The sequence below is a fragment of the Phoxinus phoxinus genome (assembly GCF_949152265.1).
Source record: "Phoxinus phoxinus genome assembly, chromosome: 2".
NCBI classification, from domain to species: Eukaryota; Metazoa; Chordata; class Actinopteri; order Cypriniformes; family Leuciscidae; genus Phoxinus; species Phoxinus phoxinus.
The window spans coordinates 30,821,884-30,843,162 of NC_136877.1; the positions used below are offsets into that span (position 1 = coordinate 30,821,884).

The 21,279-nt window shown below is 37.1% G+C and overlaps 1 protein-coding gene across 2 annotated transcripts in view; it reads left to right on the forward strand.

Annotated features, from left to right (window-relative positions):
- Nucleotides 1–21,279, forward strand: part of tent4b (terminal nucleotidyltransferase 4B) — a 38,430-nt gene that overhangs the window by 12,468 nt on the left and 4,683 nt on the right. For both annotated transcript variants that reach the window (XM_079584122.1, XM_079584121.1), the window contains exons 2-6: nt 10,299–10,422; nt 19,568–19,614; nt 20,186–20,306; nt 20,389–20,496; nt 20,922–21,050. In XM_079584122.1, the coding sequence (XP_079440248.1) occupies nt 10,299–10,422; nt 19,568–19,614; nt 20,186–20,306; nt 20,389–20,496; nt 20,922–21,050 (529 nt within the window). The remainder of the gene's footprint in view (nt 1–10,298; nt 10,423–19,567; nt 19,615–20,185; nt 20,307–20,388; nt 20,497–20,921; nt 21,051–21,279) is intronic.

Genomic DNA, 21,279 nt, shown 5'->3' on the forward strand with positions numbered 1-21,279 from the left:
GTTTGAATTTTAGAAAACTGAATTTGAAGTTCTGAATTTCTTCTTTATCTTGAAAACTTGAATCGGTATTTTGTTTTAAACTGAATATTTGCAGTTTAAGAATTCAGAACAAAAAAATAGCTGTTTGAAAATACATGTCTAAAATTCAGCCATAACAAAATTCAATTTGTTAAATTTCAAATTCAGAACTATTTAAAATACCACAAAATTCTAATTTGTTAGATTACACTTGTAAATAATTCAAATTTAAATAATTTTTTATATTATTATATCCATAGTTTACTTTAGTTTTTTTATAGTACACCATACTTTCACCTAAACTGAATAATTAAAAACAATGGGAAAATCTTCTATAAATATTTGTAATTATTTTATTTTTTAACCCCTTATCAAGCGCTCCCCTTTTTTTTTTATAGACATGAAAATGCACATTCCGAACTTAAATTGTTGTAATTCAAGAATGCTTTGGAATATAGATGTAAGATTGGTCTTGTTTTTAAGAAGACATTTGGCAGATTTTTGTAGAAGTTAAATAAATTAAGTTAAACAGAAAAAAGTTATAGAAGTTTGAGTTTATGAAAATGTACAACGTCAAAAATTGTATTATTCATATTTTATATAAAATATATATTTTCAAAACCTGGTGGACTCTAGGCAAAAATCTGAACAAGTTGTGTTTCAAATTTTAGGTTGATATCTCAAAAAATAAGCTTTCAGTGAGATTTTGTTTGGGCGCAGTACCAAACTTTTTCACTAGTTGACATTACTGCCCATATAAGGGCGCCCCATTTCCATATGTTGTTTGAGTGACCTGAACCATTATTTTTAACATTTTCTTACAATTTATGAAGTAGATATCCTATTCAGAAGTAGTATTGGAAGTTTGGCAGATTTTGAAATGAAAAGAAAGTTTCCAATTCTTGTTAAAACACTCTAGACATGTTTATTCTGTGCATTTTGAGCACTTTTTCTGGGAAATCATTTATTTTGTCCATCAAAATTGTGCTTTCACTTTAATTTAGCGTGAGCAGCACAGCAACAATAGACTCGGCGCTTCACTGGACCCCACTTCACTGCTGCTCAAGCGTTTGACGGTTTGAGGGGAGTGGTTAAGCTTCAACCCAAGCAGTCATCAGAAAAGGAACGTCATTCCAGACCGGAAATAACTTTTCAGATTTTGTTTAAACATTACCACGGCATAAACATTTTCTGTGTATTAATTTGTACAGATGAATTGTTCACCACAAGACTAGTAATATGCGCTAACAAAGTAAATGGTGTAAATTTTGATTTCATGTCGACTTTAATGCAAGTGCAAGTAGGCAGACACCGATTGAGTGCACTCGCACAAATGCGACCATGTTAAATTTTATCTCGCACATTCTCAAAAAATGGTTGCATATGTCGACAATTTTGGTCGTAGTCTGGAGCCCTGAAAATGAACTTTTATTGCAAGATTTCTAGCAAATATATATATTTTTATATTGTACATGTACAAGGGAGGTACATGTCCCAATTCTGTTCCTGCCAATCGACTGTCCTGCACACTTCATCTCCAACCCTAATCAAACACACCTGAAGCAACCAATTAAGGTCTTCAGGATCACTTGAAAATTAAAGGCAGGTGTGTTGATTAGGGTTGGAGATAAACTGTGCAGGACAGTCGAACGGCAGGAGCAGGACTGGGCACCCCTGGTGTAGGGCATCCCTTTGCGGCCAATACAGCATCAATGGACTTTATGCACAGCTACACTACTTTCTGAACTTTAGCCAGCTCCTTTGTTTCCTTTCTGCCATTATTGGACAAACTGATTAATCCAGTTTGGCTGTTTTGTAAATTGTTGCCTGACCAACAACAATAATCAGACATACCTGGATTAATCCGTTTGTCCAATAATGGCAGACAGGAAACAAAGGAGCTGGCTAAAGTTCAGAAAGTAGTGCAGCTGTGCATACAGCCCAATAGTCTTGGGAATGGCCAGAGAAGGGATTTTGGCCAGAGGGATTTTGAGCCATTCCTCTTCCAGAACAGTGGACAGGCCATGTGATGCTGGTGGAGAAAAACATTTTTTGACTTGCTCTACCAAAATGTCTCAAAAATATTTAGATCTAGTGACTGTGCAGGCCATGGGACGTGGTCAACTTCACTTTCATGTTCATCAAACCATTCGGTCACAAGTCTTCCTGTGTGTATTGGTGCGTTATCATGCTGATACATGGCAACCCCTTCAGAGTACAATGTTTGAACCATTAGGTGCACATGTTCCTCCAGAATGGTTTGGTAGTCCTTGGCAGTGTAGCATAGTAGGGAGTGCCATGATATTGACTATTGATATTGATATTGCCATGACTGACCCACCCTTGTGCTGCAATCTGGGCAAGCAACAGTCTCTGGGTGTTAAGCCTCTTTGGGGCTTCTCCAACCCGTAACTCCCACGGATGTGGGACAGACAGTGAAGGTGGACTTGTTAGAGAACAATACATATTTCACATTGTCCACAGCCCAAGATTTGCACTGTTGGCACTAGGTATGTAGCCTGGTCCTACCAGACTCTCGTACATTTCATTATTACAGAGAGTCTGGCCACTCCCTATTGACAAGCGTTAACTTCTTTGAAGGCGGGTACTCTGTTTAAAACTATTGGATCTGCCATAACCAATCGCTAATGTTTGGTCGTTACAAAAGTAGAACTCAAACTAGCGCACGACCTCAACGTCATCGTTCTCAGCCACTCCCTCTGTTCACTGATTCGACCGTTAAAAAATTGGCCGGAGAAAACCCGTGGATATACCGCAAACCCAGACGACGTACTAAAGGTAAATGAAAATTGAGCAGTACATAGGAGGGCGGAGCCAGGCTACTGTATGGACATTTTTCCAAAATATTGTATTAGAATATTTGGGCTAATAAAAAAAAAAATGTGTTTATTTAAATGTTTAACAAGACTTATTTTTTTATTCATTAAGTTTTTGTCACAATTTCTGAACAAGCTTACAATTAGGCAATATACACAACAAGCTTACATTTTATATTTTAAGGGTTTTCTTTTAGTTGAAAACATGAAACTAAACAAAAAAACAAAACAAAACCGAAGGGACCTTTTTGCCACACATTTTAACGGTCATCAAAATAATAGATAATTTTTTATATTTTCAATTACATACATAAAAATATTTAAAAAAAAATTATACATTTATAACACTACTACTTTGTAATATGTTAGCCTACCTTTGCATCGAATTACCCCAAAAATGTAAACGCTGCTGTTGTGAGGGTGTCAATCAATCGATCTCTCTCTATTTTTTTTTTACTCTTTTTGAAAGTTGTTAGAACACTATTATACAGCTTTTCTTTTGCTATGTGAGCAAATGGGAACACAAAAAATATTTAATGTAGCCTAGTCTCTCATTCACCACTATAGATGTTTACCCAACTATGATGACTTCTACTTCCGAGAAATCTGGAAATTTGAAAAGGGTCCAGTGACACTAAAAATTGCAATCGGTGCATCTGTAGATGGCACCAATGAAACAGACATTTGGCATTGGCACGAGTGACCAAGGTTTGGCTATAGCAGCCTGACCATAAATATTAAATCTGTGGAGCTCCTGACAAACAGTTTTGGTGGAAACAGGAGAGTTGAGGTTTGCACTTAATTCTGCAGTGAGTTGCGATGCTATGGTTTTATGTCCAGGTTAATACCTGGACATCACTTTCAGACAGCTTCCTCTTGTGTTGACAGTTACTCCTGTTGGATGTGGTTCGTCCTACGTGGGGGTATGCCAACATTACTCTGGATACCATAGCTTTCGATACACTACAAAGACTTGCTGTCCTGGTCACAGATGAGCCAGCGAGAGATGCCCCGACAATTTGTCATCTTTTGAACTCTTATGTTTCCTATTATGTTTTGAGGATTGCTGTGCAATTGCTCTGCTAATTCAACCTTTACACTCTGTTCTTACTAATGGATTGTAAAATGAAGATTGGCCACCAGGCCACTTATAGGTGTGAAACCACCAACACTATATTGGCCAGTGTTTCAGTTTTATTGTGTGGGCCAGTGAAAAACCTTGTTTTTTTGCATATCTGTGGCATGCATGGTCTGTTTTGTAGCATAAAAACAATGTGATTTATTTTGTCTGTTTGTTTGCATGTGTGATCCTTTTTGTCTTGGTAGCCTGTAGGGCTGCCCCCTAATAGTTGACGAGAAGAGGCTTAGTCAACCAAAATCTTATTAGTCGGTTAGTTGCAGCAAAACATTTTTTTTTCGCGATCACTTTTTAAACCTGTGTATTTTTACTGATAACTGTGGAAACAACTACGATATTTTACAACATTCAAAACCGTAAAGGGTCTACTTTTATTTGTGGAAACTGGAAACTCACAATAACAAAACATTGCGCTTTTGTAAAATAAAATGATGCTTTTTCTGCTGTCTTGGTCTCGTGAACTCGACCGCTTCACAAAAATGAACCAAAACTCAGCCTATAGGCTACTCGCACAGACATGAGATTGAGAAATACATTTATAGAAAGCGGGAAATATCTTCTTTTAAATAAAAAGAAAACAAATACTCTTATGTATTCTGTATGAAAGGTGCATTTCTCTCTAAAGGTGCGGATGTCCACTATACTGCGGAGAGGGGGAGTCAGCATCGTCAACTTCATCTTTGCAGCTGACACTGACTCAGAAAACACTAGGCTAGTTTATTAATAAATAATTTAAATGTCTTTGCGCGGAATAGGCTACATATATTACGCCTAGTAATGCACGATTAATCTTTTCGCAATCACAATCGCGATGTCATGCCTATGCGATTATATGGCGCAAAATGCTTCGATTTTATGAAATAAATAATTTTGGGCTCTTAACGCATGCAATTCATTTTTGTCCAGTTTAACGCATGCAATTAACGCAGCATCTGTTTATTTTTGTCATCTTTTGGCTAGTGTTACATTATATGATCCCGCTCTTATTCATGCAAATGCTTTTAAACCATTCATGTGCGACAAGTCAAAAGATCGCACTGCCTGTGAATCCTGACTGACACACACACAGAAAGACTCTCGCGCCAGTATCGTGCGCACAGATAGCACGCCAGAATATGGTTTTCCTTCGTGCTTGAACTTAAAATAACACACACGATCATGCCAAAATGACTGTTTTGTCGAGTATCTTAATAACATAAGGGCAGTCTTATGATGAATGTGAAGAGTTGTGAGAGAATGAGGCATGTGTGAGATCCGGCTCGGCAAGGATACTCGTAAACGTAGTCAGTTAAGTTAACGTACTAACGGAAATAAATCTGTGTATCATTATATTGGATCCGTGCATTAGCTTAGTGTAAAGTAGGTTTTAAGTAATACATAAAAAGCAAAGTTACATTAACAACCCCAACCCACCCCCCTGATTTTTTTGCTGATCTTAACTATTGGGGAAACTGACGTTAAATTTGTTTATCGGTCGATCTTTACTCAAGACAAACCGACTCTTTTTACAAGGATATTTTGACAATTTTGTGTGCATTTGTCCATTCAAGTGCAAGAAGACTCGAAAGAGAACTCGATTCAGTTTTTACGCACTAAATAAGATGTGTCTGTGGTCATCAGCGTGCGTCTGCAGTGGGTGTGTTCGTGTTGCAGTGGTGGCCAGATCTGATGAATGCTGTCAGACTGCCTCTGCAGAGCGTCATGCCAAGGGCAGAACTTTCTCATGCAGTTTTGTTTCATGCGTTTAGACACCGATCGGACCCCGAGAGAATTATGTGTGTATGTGTTGGTGTTTATGCTCAAAGCTTTGCATGACTTGTTTGTTTGTGCAACTTGGGTGTAAAAACTGTATGCTTTCATTCAGTGTTTCCACTCAGAATGCCAGTTGCATGCACCTTTACTTTCATAGTGCATAGTTTTTGAACAATTCCCAGCATTTTTGATGAGTGAGTCTCATTCTTAAGTAATAAGATGATTAGGATTCCTAGAGTGCAAATTGTTCTTCAGGGCATGATGGTTTCTCACCTGTCCTGTCCATTTCTAAAATGTCTGGGCAGATAACTTGGGTAAGCCCTTTAATTTGCATACTCTTTAGAGTAAGAACTTTAGTTTGGCAGCTCTAGTCGAACGTAAAGGATGCTGGGATTAAAAGGTTATCTGAACACCTTGTTCTGCACTAAAGATGTAACAAATTCAATGTAGCCCACTAACATTCCCTTGGTGTCAAATGTGGAAGAGAGACTGGATTGTAGGGCTGGTCGTTTTTTTCTCTTCTTCGATTAACGATTTTTATTATTTTTAAATTGAGAAATTACGGTTTTGAATAGAAATGTTAGTAGCAAACATTACAATTAGTCATGTTGACATCACTGCAATGATAACAGTTAAGAGAAGAATATTTATCCGACCACATGATGGCACACTTGATTAACCGCTTTTGTGTGACGTGCTCTATGAACGTAGAACACATCACTAGTCTTAAAGGATAATTCCGGTATTTAACACCTTGAGTCTATATTGTAGTTTGTTTTGGATGAACAAGAGTGGTGGACAAATTTTTTTTGACAATGGTTCTTCTCTTGAGTTTTTGACTATAAAAGAATTGGCCATGGACCCATTTAACATTGGAGTCAATGGGCATGTCCGAAAATGTAATTAAAACAACCTTTAACATTAGTTTTCAAAACTGTGCAACTCACCGAGTGATTAGTGATGTTAGTTGATGTTCCAGAAACAAAAAGTGTTGAGAAATACAGTTTCTGTCGTGTTTTATTCGTCATTTTGTAAAATCCCATTGAATTCTGTTGAAGGACTGAGTGCTCGTTAATATAAATGCGCTACCGGAAACGGAAAGGGGGCTGTTTACATTTGGTCGATGTAGTCTTTTTGCTCGCTTCCGTTTCTCAGAAGGCTAGCGAGCAGAGCAACTGTGCTCCGGGAGAGTAAGCGAAATAAACAAACAAAACCTTGAAAATATTGAAAGACGTGACCACTGACCAGTGCAATATGAAGTTGAACTCGACTGTGACCGTGAGTGTCCCGCGAGACATAAACATCGGTTATCGCCATCAAGTGGTCGGGAATGTGCTAACGCTTCAGATTCAAATATTGAGCGGAAGTTACACGGTTGTGAAGTGTCTGAAAAAATAGTTCCACTATAGCAAAATAAACGGATTGGAATCATATATTGCGACGATATATTGTTTATAATCATCAACGAACACCACTAACCACTCTGTGAGTTTAACAGTTTTGTAAACGAACATTATTGGCTGTTTTAATGACATTTTCGGACATGCCCATTGACTCCAATGTTAAATGGGTCCATGGCCAATTCTATTATAGTCAAAAACTCGAGAGAGGAACCATTGTCAAAAAAATGTTGTCCACCACTCTTGTTCATCCAAAACAAACTACAATATAGACTCAAGGTGTTAAATACCGGAATTATCCTTTAAGCGGCTGTTCACACAGAATGCGTTTTTGAGTTGAAAATTAAGAGTTGAAAACAATTAATACATTGTTTAAAATAAAAGCCTACCTTTTCGCTAATTGTGATTTTGTGTACATTTCTGTAATCCATAACTCTGATAACAGATCACTCTAATTGTAATGTGGACTCGTGCATTTCGGTAAAGCTGCTTTGAAATTGTGTATTGTGAAAAGCGCTATACAAATAAATGTGAATTTAATTGAATGGAAAATAATGAAATGCTGGCAGTGGAATGGGAAAAAAAGCAGTTATTAGACGTGACGTTGCAATAAAGCTGTAAAGAACTACTACTGTATGTTTGTTTCATGTTTGCATGATGTGACGGGATGAAAGCTGTTGTTTTACAAAACATTTGCTGTAATAATAGGCTATAGCCTATTAATGGTGTTATACTTTTAGTCATTTTGAATTTGATTTGCCTTGACTTTTTTGGCCTGACCTCCTAAAACGCAAACATTTTCTTATTTTATATTGTTTATGAGTGTATATATTATGTTTAAGATAAGTTTGTACAATATTTGACTCCATATTTCATTAATATTTTCTTCAAACATATAGGCTAAGTCATTTGTTTTTACATGTACACCATTTTGATCACTTCAGGTGCTTGGATTATAACGTTTTTTTAACCAGATTGTTTATAAAGAGAATGTTACTTGAATATTACGTTTTTTAAGTTGACTAAAAAACTAAAATCGGTCAATCGTTCTGAAAAATAGCGATACATTTTTTTTTTGCCATATCGCCCAGCCCTACTGGACTGTGAAAGAACAGTATATTTAATGTTAGGTCACTCTAGCAGTTAGCAAATATAGAAATAACCAATGCAGAGAATGTTCATTTAGTTCAGTGTCCACACAGATTCTGTGTTCAACCTCTGGAGGAAAGACTTCAGTTCTTAGGAGAAGCCACACTTAGAGCAAGTCATTTACTGCAAGTCAATTTACTCTGCCATCTTGGTAACGTTCCAGGGTAGTTTCTGTGTCAGAATACTACTTTTAAGCATTCAGGTTGAAATGAACTTGGTTCAGATTATTAGAGATGTGTAATAAAGAGGCGTCACCTAGATAGTAGCTACACTCTCCCTCTTCCTGACTCAGAAGCGTCACTATAGCTCTCCCTGCTGTAATAACCTGCCTTTGAATATTATTTACTTACCTGTAACTAGGGTGTGAATCTGTTTCTTTGTTCTTCTGTCACCTTGAGTTATGTCAATATTCTCATCACTTACCTGACAGCATACATACAGTACCGTGCTATACAATTTTTTTTATTAAGAAATTTATTATTTTATTCAGAAAGGATGCATTAAATGGATAAAACCGTAACAGTAAAAGATTAAACGGCACAAATGTTCTCAACAATGATAACAATAAGAAATGTTTCTTGAGCACCAAATCAGCATGTTAGGCTGTGTTCAGACTGCAGGCAAAACTTCTTCTTTTTTCTCAAATCAGATTTTTCAGGCAGACTGTCAGCACTATTAATTGCAAGTGATCAAATTAGATTTGTGTCCAGACTTATCTGCATGGGTTTCTCTGGTAACGACGGAGGTGTTCCCACATATGTGATGAGGCTTTCAAAACGGATGCAGGAAAAATGGAGGCACATCTCGCTCTTCATATAAGCACCCTGTTGAGACTTGGTGCAGAACTCCTGTCACACAAGAAAATGCTGAAATTTTTGGACATGCCGTTTGAACATTGTATGAATACTTCTGCCATTTCTTTCACCAGTTTTGACGATACCATTGTGTGTCGCATTAAAGTCTGCGAGAACCGGAACTTGCAAATTACTTTTCTCCAGTGTTGTGATGTATTTCCCAGTGAAAGGGAATTATTGAACCGAGGGCAGGGTTTTACTCCGCCGCTCCTCCTCTCCATCTCTGCTCATAGCAGACTAACGGTTTGAGGGGGAGTGGTAATGCTTTTTTTAAACCCAAGCCGTCAAACCTACGTTATCAGAAAAGGAACGCCATTTCAGACCGGAAGTAACTATTAGACTTTGATTAAAGATTACCACGGCAAACTATTTTCTTTGTATTAACTTTTAACACGGATTCGTTGTTCACCACAAGACTAGGAATCTGCACTAACAAAGTAAATAGGGTCAATTTTGATTTCATGTCGACTTTAAGAGTGAAGCAAAAGACAATTTGAATTATGATTTGAGCAGCCAGAGTATCCAGACTCAGACACATCTAAAAATCAGATTGGAATTGCATTTCAAACTACTTTCAAATGTGTTTTGAATTAGATTTTATTTTTAAAACTGATTTCACATGTTTTTTTTTTTTTTTTTTTTTTGCTGTCCAGACTAAAATCTGGATATGCAAAAAATCTGATTTTTGCTGGCAGTCTGGTCATAATGTAGAATGATTTCTGTAGGGTCGTGTGACAAAAGCTAATGAAAATTTAGCTTTGCCATCACGTGAATAAATTACATTTTTTAATGTATTAAAATAGAAAGTGTATATTTTAAATTGTACATTTATTTCTCAATGAGCATAAGGCACCTAAATAGTTTAGGTGTATTTAACCGAGTGAAACAAAAAACCTTTGTATGGATACTATTGGTTGTGTAATGTCTTATTCTTTCTTTCTTGTTATTAAATGACACTCACAACAGCTCAGGTCATCAGAAACCAGGTTTATTATTAAACACCAGGTTTATCATTTATCATCGCCTGGTACTGTGCCGCTAAATCACTTTAATATAGTATTTGTTACACATTAAATAACTTTATTGCTAATAATGCAATCACTCTTTGAGGAACTAGATTTTGTAATACTTTATTTCTCTTTCTCTCCAGGCTGCATGAAGAGATAAAGGACTTTTATGATTACATTTCTCCTCGTCCAGAGGAGGAGCAAATGAGGCTGGAGGTGGTGGGCAGGATCCAGAGAGTCATCAAGGACTTGTGGCCAAATGCTGAGGTTCGTCTTACTCACACACACACACACACACACACCTTAGTTAAACTGATTGTTTTCTTGAGGTTTATGTAATTCGTATTCTGGATATCTGGACAATGAGGCACAATCAATATGGTATCTGCCATGGATGCATTAATACGAACATAAATATAAACACTTGCCTACTTTCAAGTTTCCCTTTTAAATATCAAACACCATGTGTGGATTTATTCTTGCGATAGTTCACCGTTACACTGGTGTCATGGATATGCAGAGGTCTAAATATAAAGCCCTGGGGGGACTCCATTTCTAAGTTGTGACTGGAACCCATCAGAAATATAAGAAATACTCGTCTCAGTTCATATATAGATAGATAGATATAGATTTAACAGTGATTTTACTTTATTTTATTTTTTTACAGTTTGCATTGTTTAGTCCAGCCATATTGAATTGGTTGGTGCTCAGTGTTGGGAAGGTTACTGGAGGTTACAGATTACAAGTTACCCTATTTAAAATGTCTTTTTGATTATTTTTCTAATTTCCAGCACTGGCATGCATTTTTATCTTTTGCCATGGTGGCAACTCTCAGACAGGTTGTAGCCTAAAGCTTTTAGCAGCAATGTGGATTGATGTAATTGGCAGACGTGATACACTTCAAATTAAAGCGAGAACCAATCAAAGGCATCAGACTAGCTAGCATAATTTTACTAAACGGCCTTTAAATGGCTGGAGGCATTGTGCAAATCAAAAACAGGCAAATATTCAAATTAATATTCAACATATTCTAGCTTTTTTACAGAAAATATTCAGAGTAATCTTTAACCTTTTCATAAGAAACTAATTTAATTACAATTTTTTTTCTCAGTAACTGTATATGAATACATTACCTTTATTTTGTAATTAAATTGTGTAACTCTGTTACATGTAACTAGTTACTCCCCAACACTGTTGGTGCTAAATCATCTTTTTTCTTTCAATTAGATGATTATGTCAGGCCTATCCACCAGCTGGAGTTTTAAAGACAGCTTCTTAATGTTTTCTAGCAAAGAAAGAAATATGCCTAATGGGTGTTGACACATTAAATGGAAATTTTTACTTTACAGAATCCGTTAAAAGAATAGCACAGCTAAAAGAATCCGTAAGAGCTTTATTTCCAAGTATGTTTACACATACAAGGAATTCGTCTTGGTGACCGAAGCCTCCAGTGCACAGAAAGAATGACAGTGACAAGATGGATAATAAAAATAAAATAAGTGAAAAAACAAAAAACAAACAAAAAAAAACTCACAGTGCTGAATTGGTCTTCATGCACAGATTAAGGAAACAGAATTACCATCTCTTCCTCAATGCCAGTGTCTGGTTGCTTGTGTAATTTGGGAATATCTATTTATTGTCAGACATTTTATCTTATAAAAAGTGAATTTCTCCTGTGAGCTGATATAAGTGCACAGACTAACAGCTGCTAATGGTTAGTACTAAAGATCAATTATTCTCAATCATGCTCTCAATTTTACCTAAAGGATGTGAAATGTCTGTGTAAGAAGATTGAGTATTTAACTGTGCACAGAAAGGCTTAACCTGCTATTTTTGAACCTCATACATGTCATTAAGTCCCTGTGTGTATGAAACACAGGTTGTTGAATTCTTGTCCTTAAAGGATTAGTTCACCCAAAAATGAAAATTCTGTCATCATATACTCACCCTTAAGTTGTTTCAAACCTGTATGAATTTCTTTCCTCTGCTGAACACAAAGGAAGATATTTAGAAGAATGTCAGTAACCAGACAGTTTTTGGTTCCCATTGACTTCCATAGTATATTTTTTTCCTACTATGGAAGTCAATGGGAACCAAAAACTGTCTGGCTACTGACATTCTTCTAAATATCTTCCTTTGTGTTCAGCAGAGGAAAGAAATTCATTCAGGTTTGAAACAACTTAAGGGTGAGTATATGATGACAGAATTTTCATTTTAAAAGTTAACTAATCCTTTAACCCTTAAACAGGCAACGTGCATAACATGATACATACTCTTTAGTCTCTTGTAGGAGGCATGAGAAATCATTTTTCATCCAAATTCTGTTATTATCGTAGATGAGTCTGATAGGAGTATGTGGGTCACAAGACTTGGTTAATTTTCTGTGCTCGTTTTGTCAGTTTAAACTAAAGCCAACATGTCCGCCAGTAGTGCTGGACATTCTGACATTGTAGAAAGTTGGCATCTATTATTTAATAGCAAAAAAATGCAAAACAACTGCTAATGTTAATTGTTAACATTGTCTTAAAGTCCCCCTGTAGTCAATAATTAAAACCTTAATGGTACAATATGTAAGAATTGTGTAGGTCGAATCCAAAAATCACTTGCACAGTGTGATATATATCCTGCAGTTGTGTACTTACAATATCCCAAAAGTCTCCAAAGATTTTTAATTTCAGAGAAATTCCCATTTTAAATAATAGGCCGTCCGGGAATTCCTGTTCACTTGTCGCCTGTCACTGACGTAATATCCGCATTATCCCTGGTTTCCGCTCGTTCTGCCATAGTAACCATGGCAACAGACGTGGACAACTGCGTAGTGCGTAGCGGCTAGGGATGGGACGGTATGAAAATTTCATATCACGATTATAGTGACCAAAATTATCGTGATTATCAATATTATCACGGTTTTGTTAAAACGAGATGAAAGTGTTCAAAAAGAACTGATGCTCACACTGAAAACATTTCAACAAGTTTTATGTTTGAAAATCAACAAACAACAAATAAAACAAGCAGCTCTATGCACTTTTTTAAACAAGATTATATTCTGTGGCATTTCCTTTCTTATAATGACCGTCGTCATAGCAACGTATTATAAGCGCACTTCCATGTATCCCAAGGCGTCATATACTGACGCTTTTGACAAATCGTCTACATCCAACGCACATGGCACCCTTTAGCGTCAATATGAGACGCAGATAGATATGGGCCAGAAGGCGCCTCCTAGTGGTCTAAACCCAACCATAACCGAACAAAGCTCTGTGCGTGTCATATTGACGCTAAAGGGTGCCATGTGCGTTGGATGTAGACGATTTGTCAAAAGCGTCAGTATATGACGCCCAAGGATGATAATGCGTTGATTACAACGGACGCGCTCTCTCGTTTTATTCAAATACAACTTGCCGTCTTGCGTCTCCGTTTTTGATTGTATTTAAAATGAAATCAGAGTTGATTTATTGTTTACAGAGATTGATAATATTGTTGTGATACTCTTGTCTGGACGATTGTTTTGTAACGTTACGCTGTACAAAATGGATTTATAAACTGGTAAGATTTAAAACATTAATCTCAATTCAATATGTCCCTGTAATTATGCGGTAAAAAAAAAAGAAACGGTGTAATAAGTGTACAATGTATCTATACATTATTATCCCATAAATGTCACTCTTAATAATAGTCTTGTTTGAACTTGTTCGTTCGTCTTTGGCTCAAAGCCACTTACTGCAAACTTTTCTTCGCGGAAGCTTCACGTTTATTTCAAGCGAGTGAGATAAAATATTTCAACTCAAAATAACATTTCGTGCCCAATTATTTCCCAGACGTAGTTTTGGTATTGAGGTCAAAGTTAACTTGCCTTGCGGTTCGCTATATAACAGTGGGTGATCGTCACACAAGACGACTCGGCAGATTTGAAGTGTTTCTATTGCAGCGACTTTTTGTTCTGCAGACAGAGTGACCATCAGGACTTTTGTAAAAGCCAAAATATGACCACACCTCAGATTTGGTCCTCTTAAAAGGCTGAAAAATCTCCCGAGCACGGTCACTGCCATCCGCCACTCCTTCTCAAATAAAAAAACAACAACATTGCGTGCAGCGCCTGCGTCAGACTGTTGCTGGCTGGACAGGATTTAGGCTACAGTGAGTTATTAAAATCACGATAATCAAACACTGTTTTAATGATAATTAAATTTTAAACGATAATACTAACCGTCAGTACATTTTATCGTGGTTTATCGTGAAACCGGTAATCGTCCCATCCCTAGTAGCGGCTAGCTGCACGCTGTTGTTGTTTTGTTCAAACATTATGGACCATGGCAAGCAGACTTTGGGAAAAACGGAGAACTAAAACGAGGATCAATATCAGCGTGGCATTTTCGAGATGCCGAGAGCTCCACATCCTTGACAAACTTCGACTTGACAGAGCTCTTGCATGTACTTTATTTGACAGGTGAGAAAATGTACATAAAACTAATCAATGTTTTACAGTTCAACATGATGAAATGTTAGAATATGATCTGTATGTTATTCTAATGTTGATCTAGCGCACTGCTAGCCTCATACAGACAAACTAACACATAGAATAACATTATAACTTTCAACACACTCAAATACAGTTTAGTGTGATAGTGTAGATCTTTTTTTACAGTCTATGGTGTAGACCAAGTGAAACAGCGCTGCGTTACCTCACAAGTTTAATTTGTCTAATAAACTGACATGTGTGAGTAGTAATACAGCACTTGTGGGTAGTTTGGTAGAATGAAATGTCCTTATTCCTTTATATCCGCGTGACTCGTGTGTGTGTGTGTGTGTGTGTGTGTGTGTGTGTGTGTGTGTGTGTGTGTGTGTGTGCGCGCTGTCAACATCAATGTATTCACTTAACTATAAACATCATTAGATCCATCAGCTTGACGACAAGTTCCATAATTCCGAAGAAAATTTTGCGTCATCAACCTACACCTTTGTTATTGTGTTAGCGACCCCTAGTGGCGATTTGTATCTTTAAAACTCATCTTTGATCACCAAAATTACATATTTAAAAGTTGACGTGATTGGTTACAAGGTAGTTTGTGACGTCAGAAACACCAGTGATTTCAAATTCTTTTTTTGAGACTCTGGTGCAGTTTTAAGTAGAAAATAACAGACTTTTGCATTTGCACATGGTTCATCTTAAAGCATATTAAAAGCACCACATAGACTATAAACTAGGGATGTTAATGATTCATTGACGATTAATTAATTGTCGATAATACATTTAATCGATAAAACGTAAATAAGCAGTTTCATGCGTGCTGCTCAACCACGAAACATGTAAAGTGAGCGCGCCGGAGTTATGTTTGGGACCGTTTTACACCATCATGACTAAGTTTGCGTGTGCTTTCGCAGCCTTTTGTTTTGTGCAAATCTAAGTTGTAATATTGTGTTTATTTTGTGTAGGCCTATCCATATCTGATTTCTCATACAGGATGCATTTGGTTAAGAATTAACGCTGTAGTAAAGCGTGATCAGTTTCAGCTCAAACGGCAATGCACGACTAATAATGAATAGGGGTGGAACGGTACATGTATTCATATTGAGCCGAATCGGTAAGGGCGTCACGGTTCGGTGCATGAATTTACACGGAGAATACACGGTATAAAAATAAATAAAACTCTCGTGCAAATTAATGAATGGAATGGAATGCGGAACTACTGTTAGAAACGCGGGTTCTGTAGCCCTGCCTTAAAGGATAATTCCGGTATTTAACACCTTGAGTCTATATTGTAGTTTGTTTTGGATGAACAAGAGTGGTGGACAAATTTTTTTTGACAATGGTTCCTCTCTCGAGTTTTTGACTATAATAGAATTGGCCATGGACCCATTTAACATTGGAGTCAATGGGCATGTCCGCAAATGTCATTAAAACAGCCAATAATGTTCGTTTACAAAACTGTTAAACTCACCGAGTGGTTAGTGGTGTTCGTTGATGATTATAAACAATATATCGTTGCAATATATGATTCCAATCCGTTTATTTTGCTATAGTGGAACTATTTTTTCAGACACTTCACAACTGTGAAACTTCCGCTCAATATTTGAATCTGAAGCGTTAGCACACTCCCGACCACTTGAAGGCGATAACCGGTTTATGTCTCGCGGGACACTCACGGTCACAGTCGAGTTCAACTTCATATTACAAGTAACAATTAATGAAGGTTTTGTTTGTTTATTTCGCTTACTCTCCCGGAGCACAGTTGCTCTGCTCGCTAGCCTTCTGAGAAACGGAAGCGAGCAAAAACTACATCGACCAAATGTAAACAGCCCCCTTTCCGTTTCCGGTAGCGCATTTATATTAACGAGCACTCAGTCCTTCAACAGAATTCAATGGGATTTTACAAAATGACGAATAAAACACGACAGAAACTGTATTTCGCAACACTTTTTGTTTCTGGAACATCAACTAACATCACTAATCACTCGGTGAGTTGCACAGTTTTGAAAACTAATGTTAAAGGTTTTTTTAATGACATTTTCGGACATGCTCATTGACTCCAATGTTAAATGGGTCCATGGCCAATTCTATTATAGTCAAAAACTCGAGAGAGGAACCATTGTCAAAAAAATTTTGTCCACCACTCTTCATCCAAAACAAACTACAATATAGACTCAAGGTGTTAAATACCGGAATTATCCTTTAAGCTAGGTTTGCGCTGTCTATGGGTTTGCGCTGTCTATGGGTTTGCGCTGTCTATGGGTTTGCGCTGTCTATGGGTTTGCGCTGTCTATGGGTTTGCGCTGTCTATGGGTTTGCGCTGTCTATGGGTTTGCGCTGTCTATGGGTTTGCGCTGTCTATGGGTTTGCGCTGTCTATGGGTTTGCGCTGTCTATGGGTTTGCGCTGTCTATGGGTTTGCGCTGTCTATGGGTTTGCGCTGTCTATGGGTTTGCGCTGTCTATGGGTTTGCGCTGTCTATGGGTTTGCGCTGTCTATGGGTTTGCGCTGTCTATGGGTTTGCGCTGTCTATGGGTTTGCGCTGTCTATGGGTTTGCGAGCCTCCGCTGATTGCGCGCGCGCCTCCCTAAATGGACGAGGCATTTATACTTCACACTCGCCAGTGTAGGCTACTATTCTTTGAAACGACAGGGTGTGACTCAGTGTAATTGTCTTCTAAACCATCAGGAATCAGCGGTGAGAAGTAAAGGTACACTCGTGAATGTTTATTTTAGTACACTTTAGTAGCCTACCCTACACCAAAACCACAGTACAAAAAAATCGTGTTAAACAGATTATTCCTTGTGTCATTTGGAAAAAAAATAATTAATTAACGTTATCTTACATAATTTCTAAACATTTTTATTTAGTTTTTATAAAACATGGCCATTTGACTATGATTAGGATTGTCATATTACATAATATTATAAAGAGAACAATATTGTAATAAAACATTGTGAATTAGTTGGGTTTAGTGACCGTTTTTCATCGTGTTGCTCCAGGAAGAGCGCGTCCACAACATGAATGGCACGCACGTAACTTAGTTCAAGTTCACTTGTGCATTCGCGTCATTTTGTGCAGATATAATTTGTAATATTATGTTTATTTTGTATATATTTGATTAATCTCATATAGGATGTGTTTCTTTGATTTAAATAACGAGCTAGCAAAGTGCCCCACTTTACCGGTATTCATTCAGCGCGCAGGTCAAACAGCAATGCACTACTAATAATAACTATGATTGGGACTGTCATATTACATAACATGAGAATACTATTTTATTAAAATATTAATTGATCGGTAATTTAAACTACGATCGATCATGGGATTTTGTGAAAATTGACATCCCTAATATAAACATTTAATAACTTTAATTTCACCACAGGGGGACTTTACAGATGTTTGAAAAAGAAGTTATTTGTTGCTCATGCTGTTATTTACAGCATTTTGAAAAGTGTCCCCTGAGATACGTTGCCAGATTAGGGTATAAAAAAAGGATTATCCACTGTATTGACAATGAATGGTGTCTGAAGGTAAACTGGGCCCCCTGTACCTGTCACGGCATTATTGCACATTCCTTTGTGGATTGTGGAGGGTCCAGTAGAAAACTCGTCCTTCTGGCCTCTGGGCCCCCTGTACACAGTCCCCCTTCTCAATCTAGGCCTATGTATTTGATGTTAAATTTTTTTGAAAATGTTCACATGTAAAATACATGATATTATTACGTTTAGTTGACTACATCTTTGCATTTTTAACTAGATATTTTCTTGCAGGGTCTCTCACAGCTAATTTTAGGGTAGAACAGGGGTGAAAATTATTTATTATTATTAATATATATATATTTTTTTGTATAAAATAAATAATTGGAGAATTGATGACTTTGGCCTTTTTAATACCCTAATAGGGCAACATATCCTGGAGATACAGCTCATAAAATACAATCTACATCAAATATTTCAAAAATTATTTTGGATATGTTTGACTTAAGTCCAGATGATATAAAAAATGAAATGATTTTTTTGATGATCGTTTTCCACACTTGCCTGTTTTAGGGTTAATTATTTATGCTCAGCTCAAATGTGTATTTTTTAAATGTGTATTTATTTTGCATTTATTAAAGGTGCTGTATATAATTTTTTTTGGACTGAACTAAAGCATAAAAAGCATACAGTTATGTTTCCTGATATTTAGGAAACATGCCAAAATACAGTTCTACAGCAAATTATTCCACTTTGAAATGTGCATTCTGTGTTGGAATGTCTGTTTTTGTTTTGGTCTGTGTGATCCCGCCCACTGCCTATTTACCTAATAGAATTTCGATACCCCAGGTGGCCAGTTGGTGGAAAACACAGCATATTGCAGCCATGGAAGCCAGCGAACAAACTGGGTCAGTGATCGCAGATTCTACCCGACCTTAAAAGCCTCGGCATCAATCTTAAAAAGCTCATGACCAGAGGCATATTAAAACGCAGATAAATCAACTCTTCAACTTAGTGTAAGGCTTTTTGCCTTCCGTTGTCAATTGCGCTCGTTCCTGTTGCGTCCTCAATCTGGCAACCCGTGTGAGCATCAAGTCTGAGGAGGAGGGGGCAGGGAAACAACTCTCCAATATTTTGAATTTGGACTGCAGTGCCCATTTCAACCGCTAGCTGTCAATATTACATACTGCACCTTTTAAGGTGTGGAGTACATTGTACCATAGGCTTGCATAGCATGTAACTAGTGTCAACATATAATCATGCATCAGCGTTCACATCTTTCTCACCTGTTTCAGTCCTTGTTGTGTTTTTTGCAAATAATTACATTTGTGCAGTGCACTCAGACAGAAACTCTGATTTGCATGTTTAGATTTTTATTTTTTGTTTTAAATATGAACACAGGATGTTTGTTAGGTTCTTGTTTGGGAAGATTGAGTTGAACCTCTTTTCCTATTTTCTGATTGCAGGTTGCAGTGTTTGGCAGCTTCCGCACAGGCTTGTATTTACCTACAAGGTAATGTTATAAAAAATGTTTTATCTTGCTACATTTTTTACTGAGCACAATATTCTTATGGAATCTTACATGGTCTTGTACGTAGAACTGTTTTGTGTTTTGAGTTAAACGAAAGTTAAGAGTTTTTGTAATTGTGTATTATACAAATATTATGGCGTGCAGATGTATTTGAACTTTTTGTGTTTGCAATGGAGGGATTAAGATTTGTAATTTTGGCTCTGCGTATCTGTGTGCAGTTTTTGTGAGAGCCAATCTCATGTCACACACCAGTACTGCATTTATACGACACCTGAATTACTGAACTGGCTTACTGGCTTATCTGTCTGTGCCAACACACACGTGTTCTAGTTGCTAAAGCAGTTTAGCACTCAGTCATGAGATGTCAGTAAATTCTTAATATACTTAAGAGCACTTAGAGAATTTCTTTTACATTTATTAAAAGCCATCAAACTTTTCTCAAAACATCAATACACAGACTCATCATTTACTGGATTATTTATTTCTTAAGAGGAGAATGATTTCTGTTTGCTTTATTTAAAACTTTCATCTCTGTATCCTCTTTTTGTATCAGTGATATAGACTTGGTGGTTTTTGGTCACTGGGAGACTTTACCTCTTTGGACTCTGGAAGAGGCGCTACGCAAGAGACAAGTGGCAGATGAAAACTCTGTCAAAGTCTTGGATAAAGCAACGGTACGAGCACTGCCGTGTGTTGGGCGTTTTTTGGCATCTGTCAGACATCCCTGCTTGTCTTTAATGCTCTGTGTGTCTGTAGGTCCCCATCATTAAACTGACAGATGCACACACAGAGGTAAAAGTGGACATCAGCTTTAATGTACAGAGTGGTGTAAAAGCTGCAAACCTCATTAAGGACTTCAAACGGGTGAGTGTGGAGGGTTTCTAACTTCTTTCCACTCAAGTGATTAATTAATAGGGAATGCTGATTTTGAATGGAGCTGTTTAGGTTTTAGAAACTAATTTGAACCAACTACACTGGATTATCACCAGAGGTCATATCTCCTTAATGTACAGTGTGTCTGTGTGTGAATCATTTAAAAAAAAAATGTACACACCACAGTCCCACAAATTCAACATCACCACCACCACTAAGTGGGGTAATATTGATGTATTTTTTTGTCGTAGAATCAAATGTGAAAGTGTCTTGCGCTTGTGTTCACCGCAGACTTTATTTCAGCCATTTAACCAAAACCCCATTCAAAAAACCCATTGCCTTTGGGACGATGCAATCCCCTATTCTTGACTTTAAACAGATTCATGTTCTGACTTGTGTGTGTGTGTGTGTTTCAGCAATATCCTGTGTTACCGTACCTGGTGCTGGTTTTGAAGCAGTTTTTACTGCAAAGAGAGCTGAATGAGGTTTTCACAGGAGGAATCGGATCATACAGTCTGTTCCTCATGGCTGTCAGCTTCTTACAGGTAATGTTCTTCTACATATTCCTTTAAATACACACTCATAAAATAAATAGTAGTATATTATATATACAGAAAGCAAGCAAAGATATTTGATGATCTTATAAATTAAACTGTCTACGTTGTGCATTGAATCTTATTTACATCTTGCTTACACTTGGTTATAATGAAAGGATTCGCCAGCATGCAGAACTCTCGCTGGTCAAAAACTCAGCATTCAGGTGTTGAGGGATTC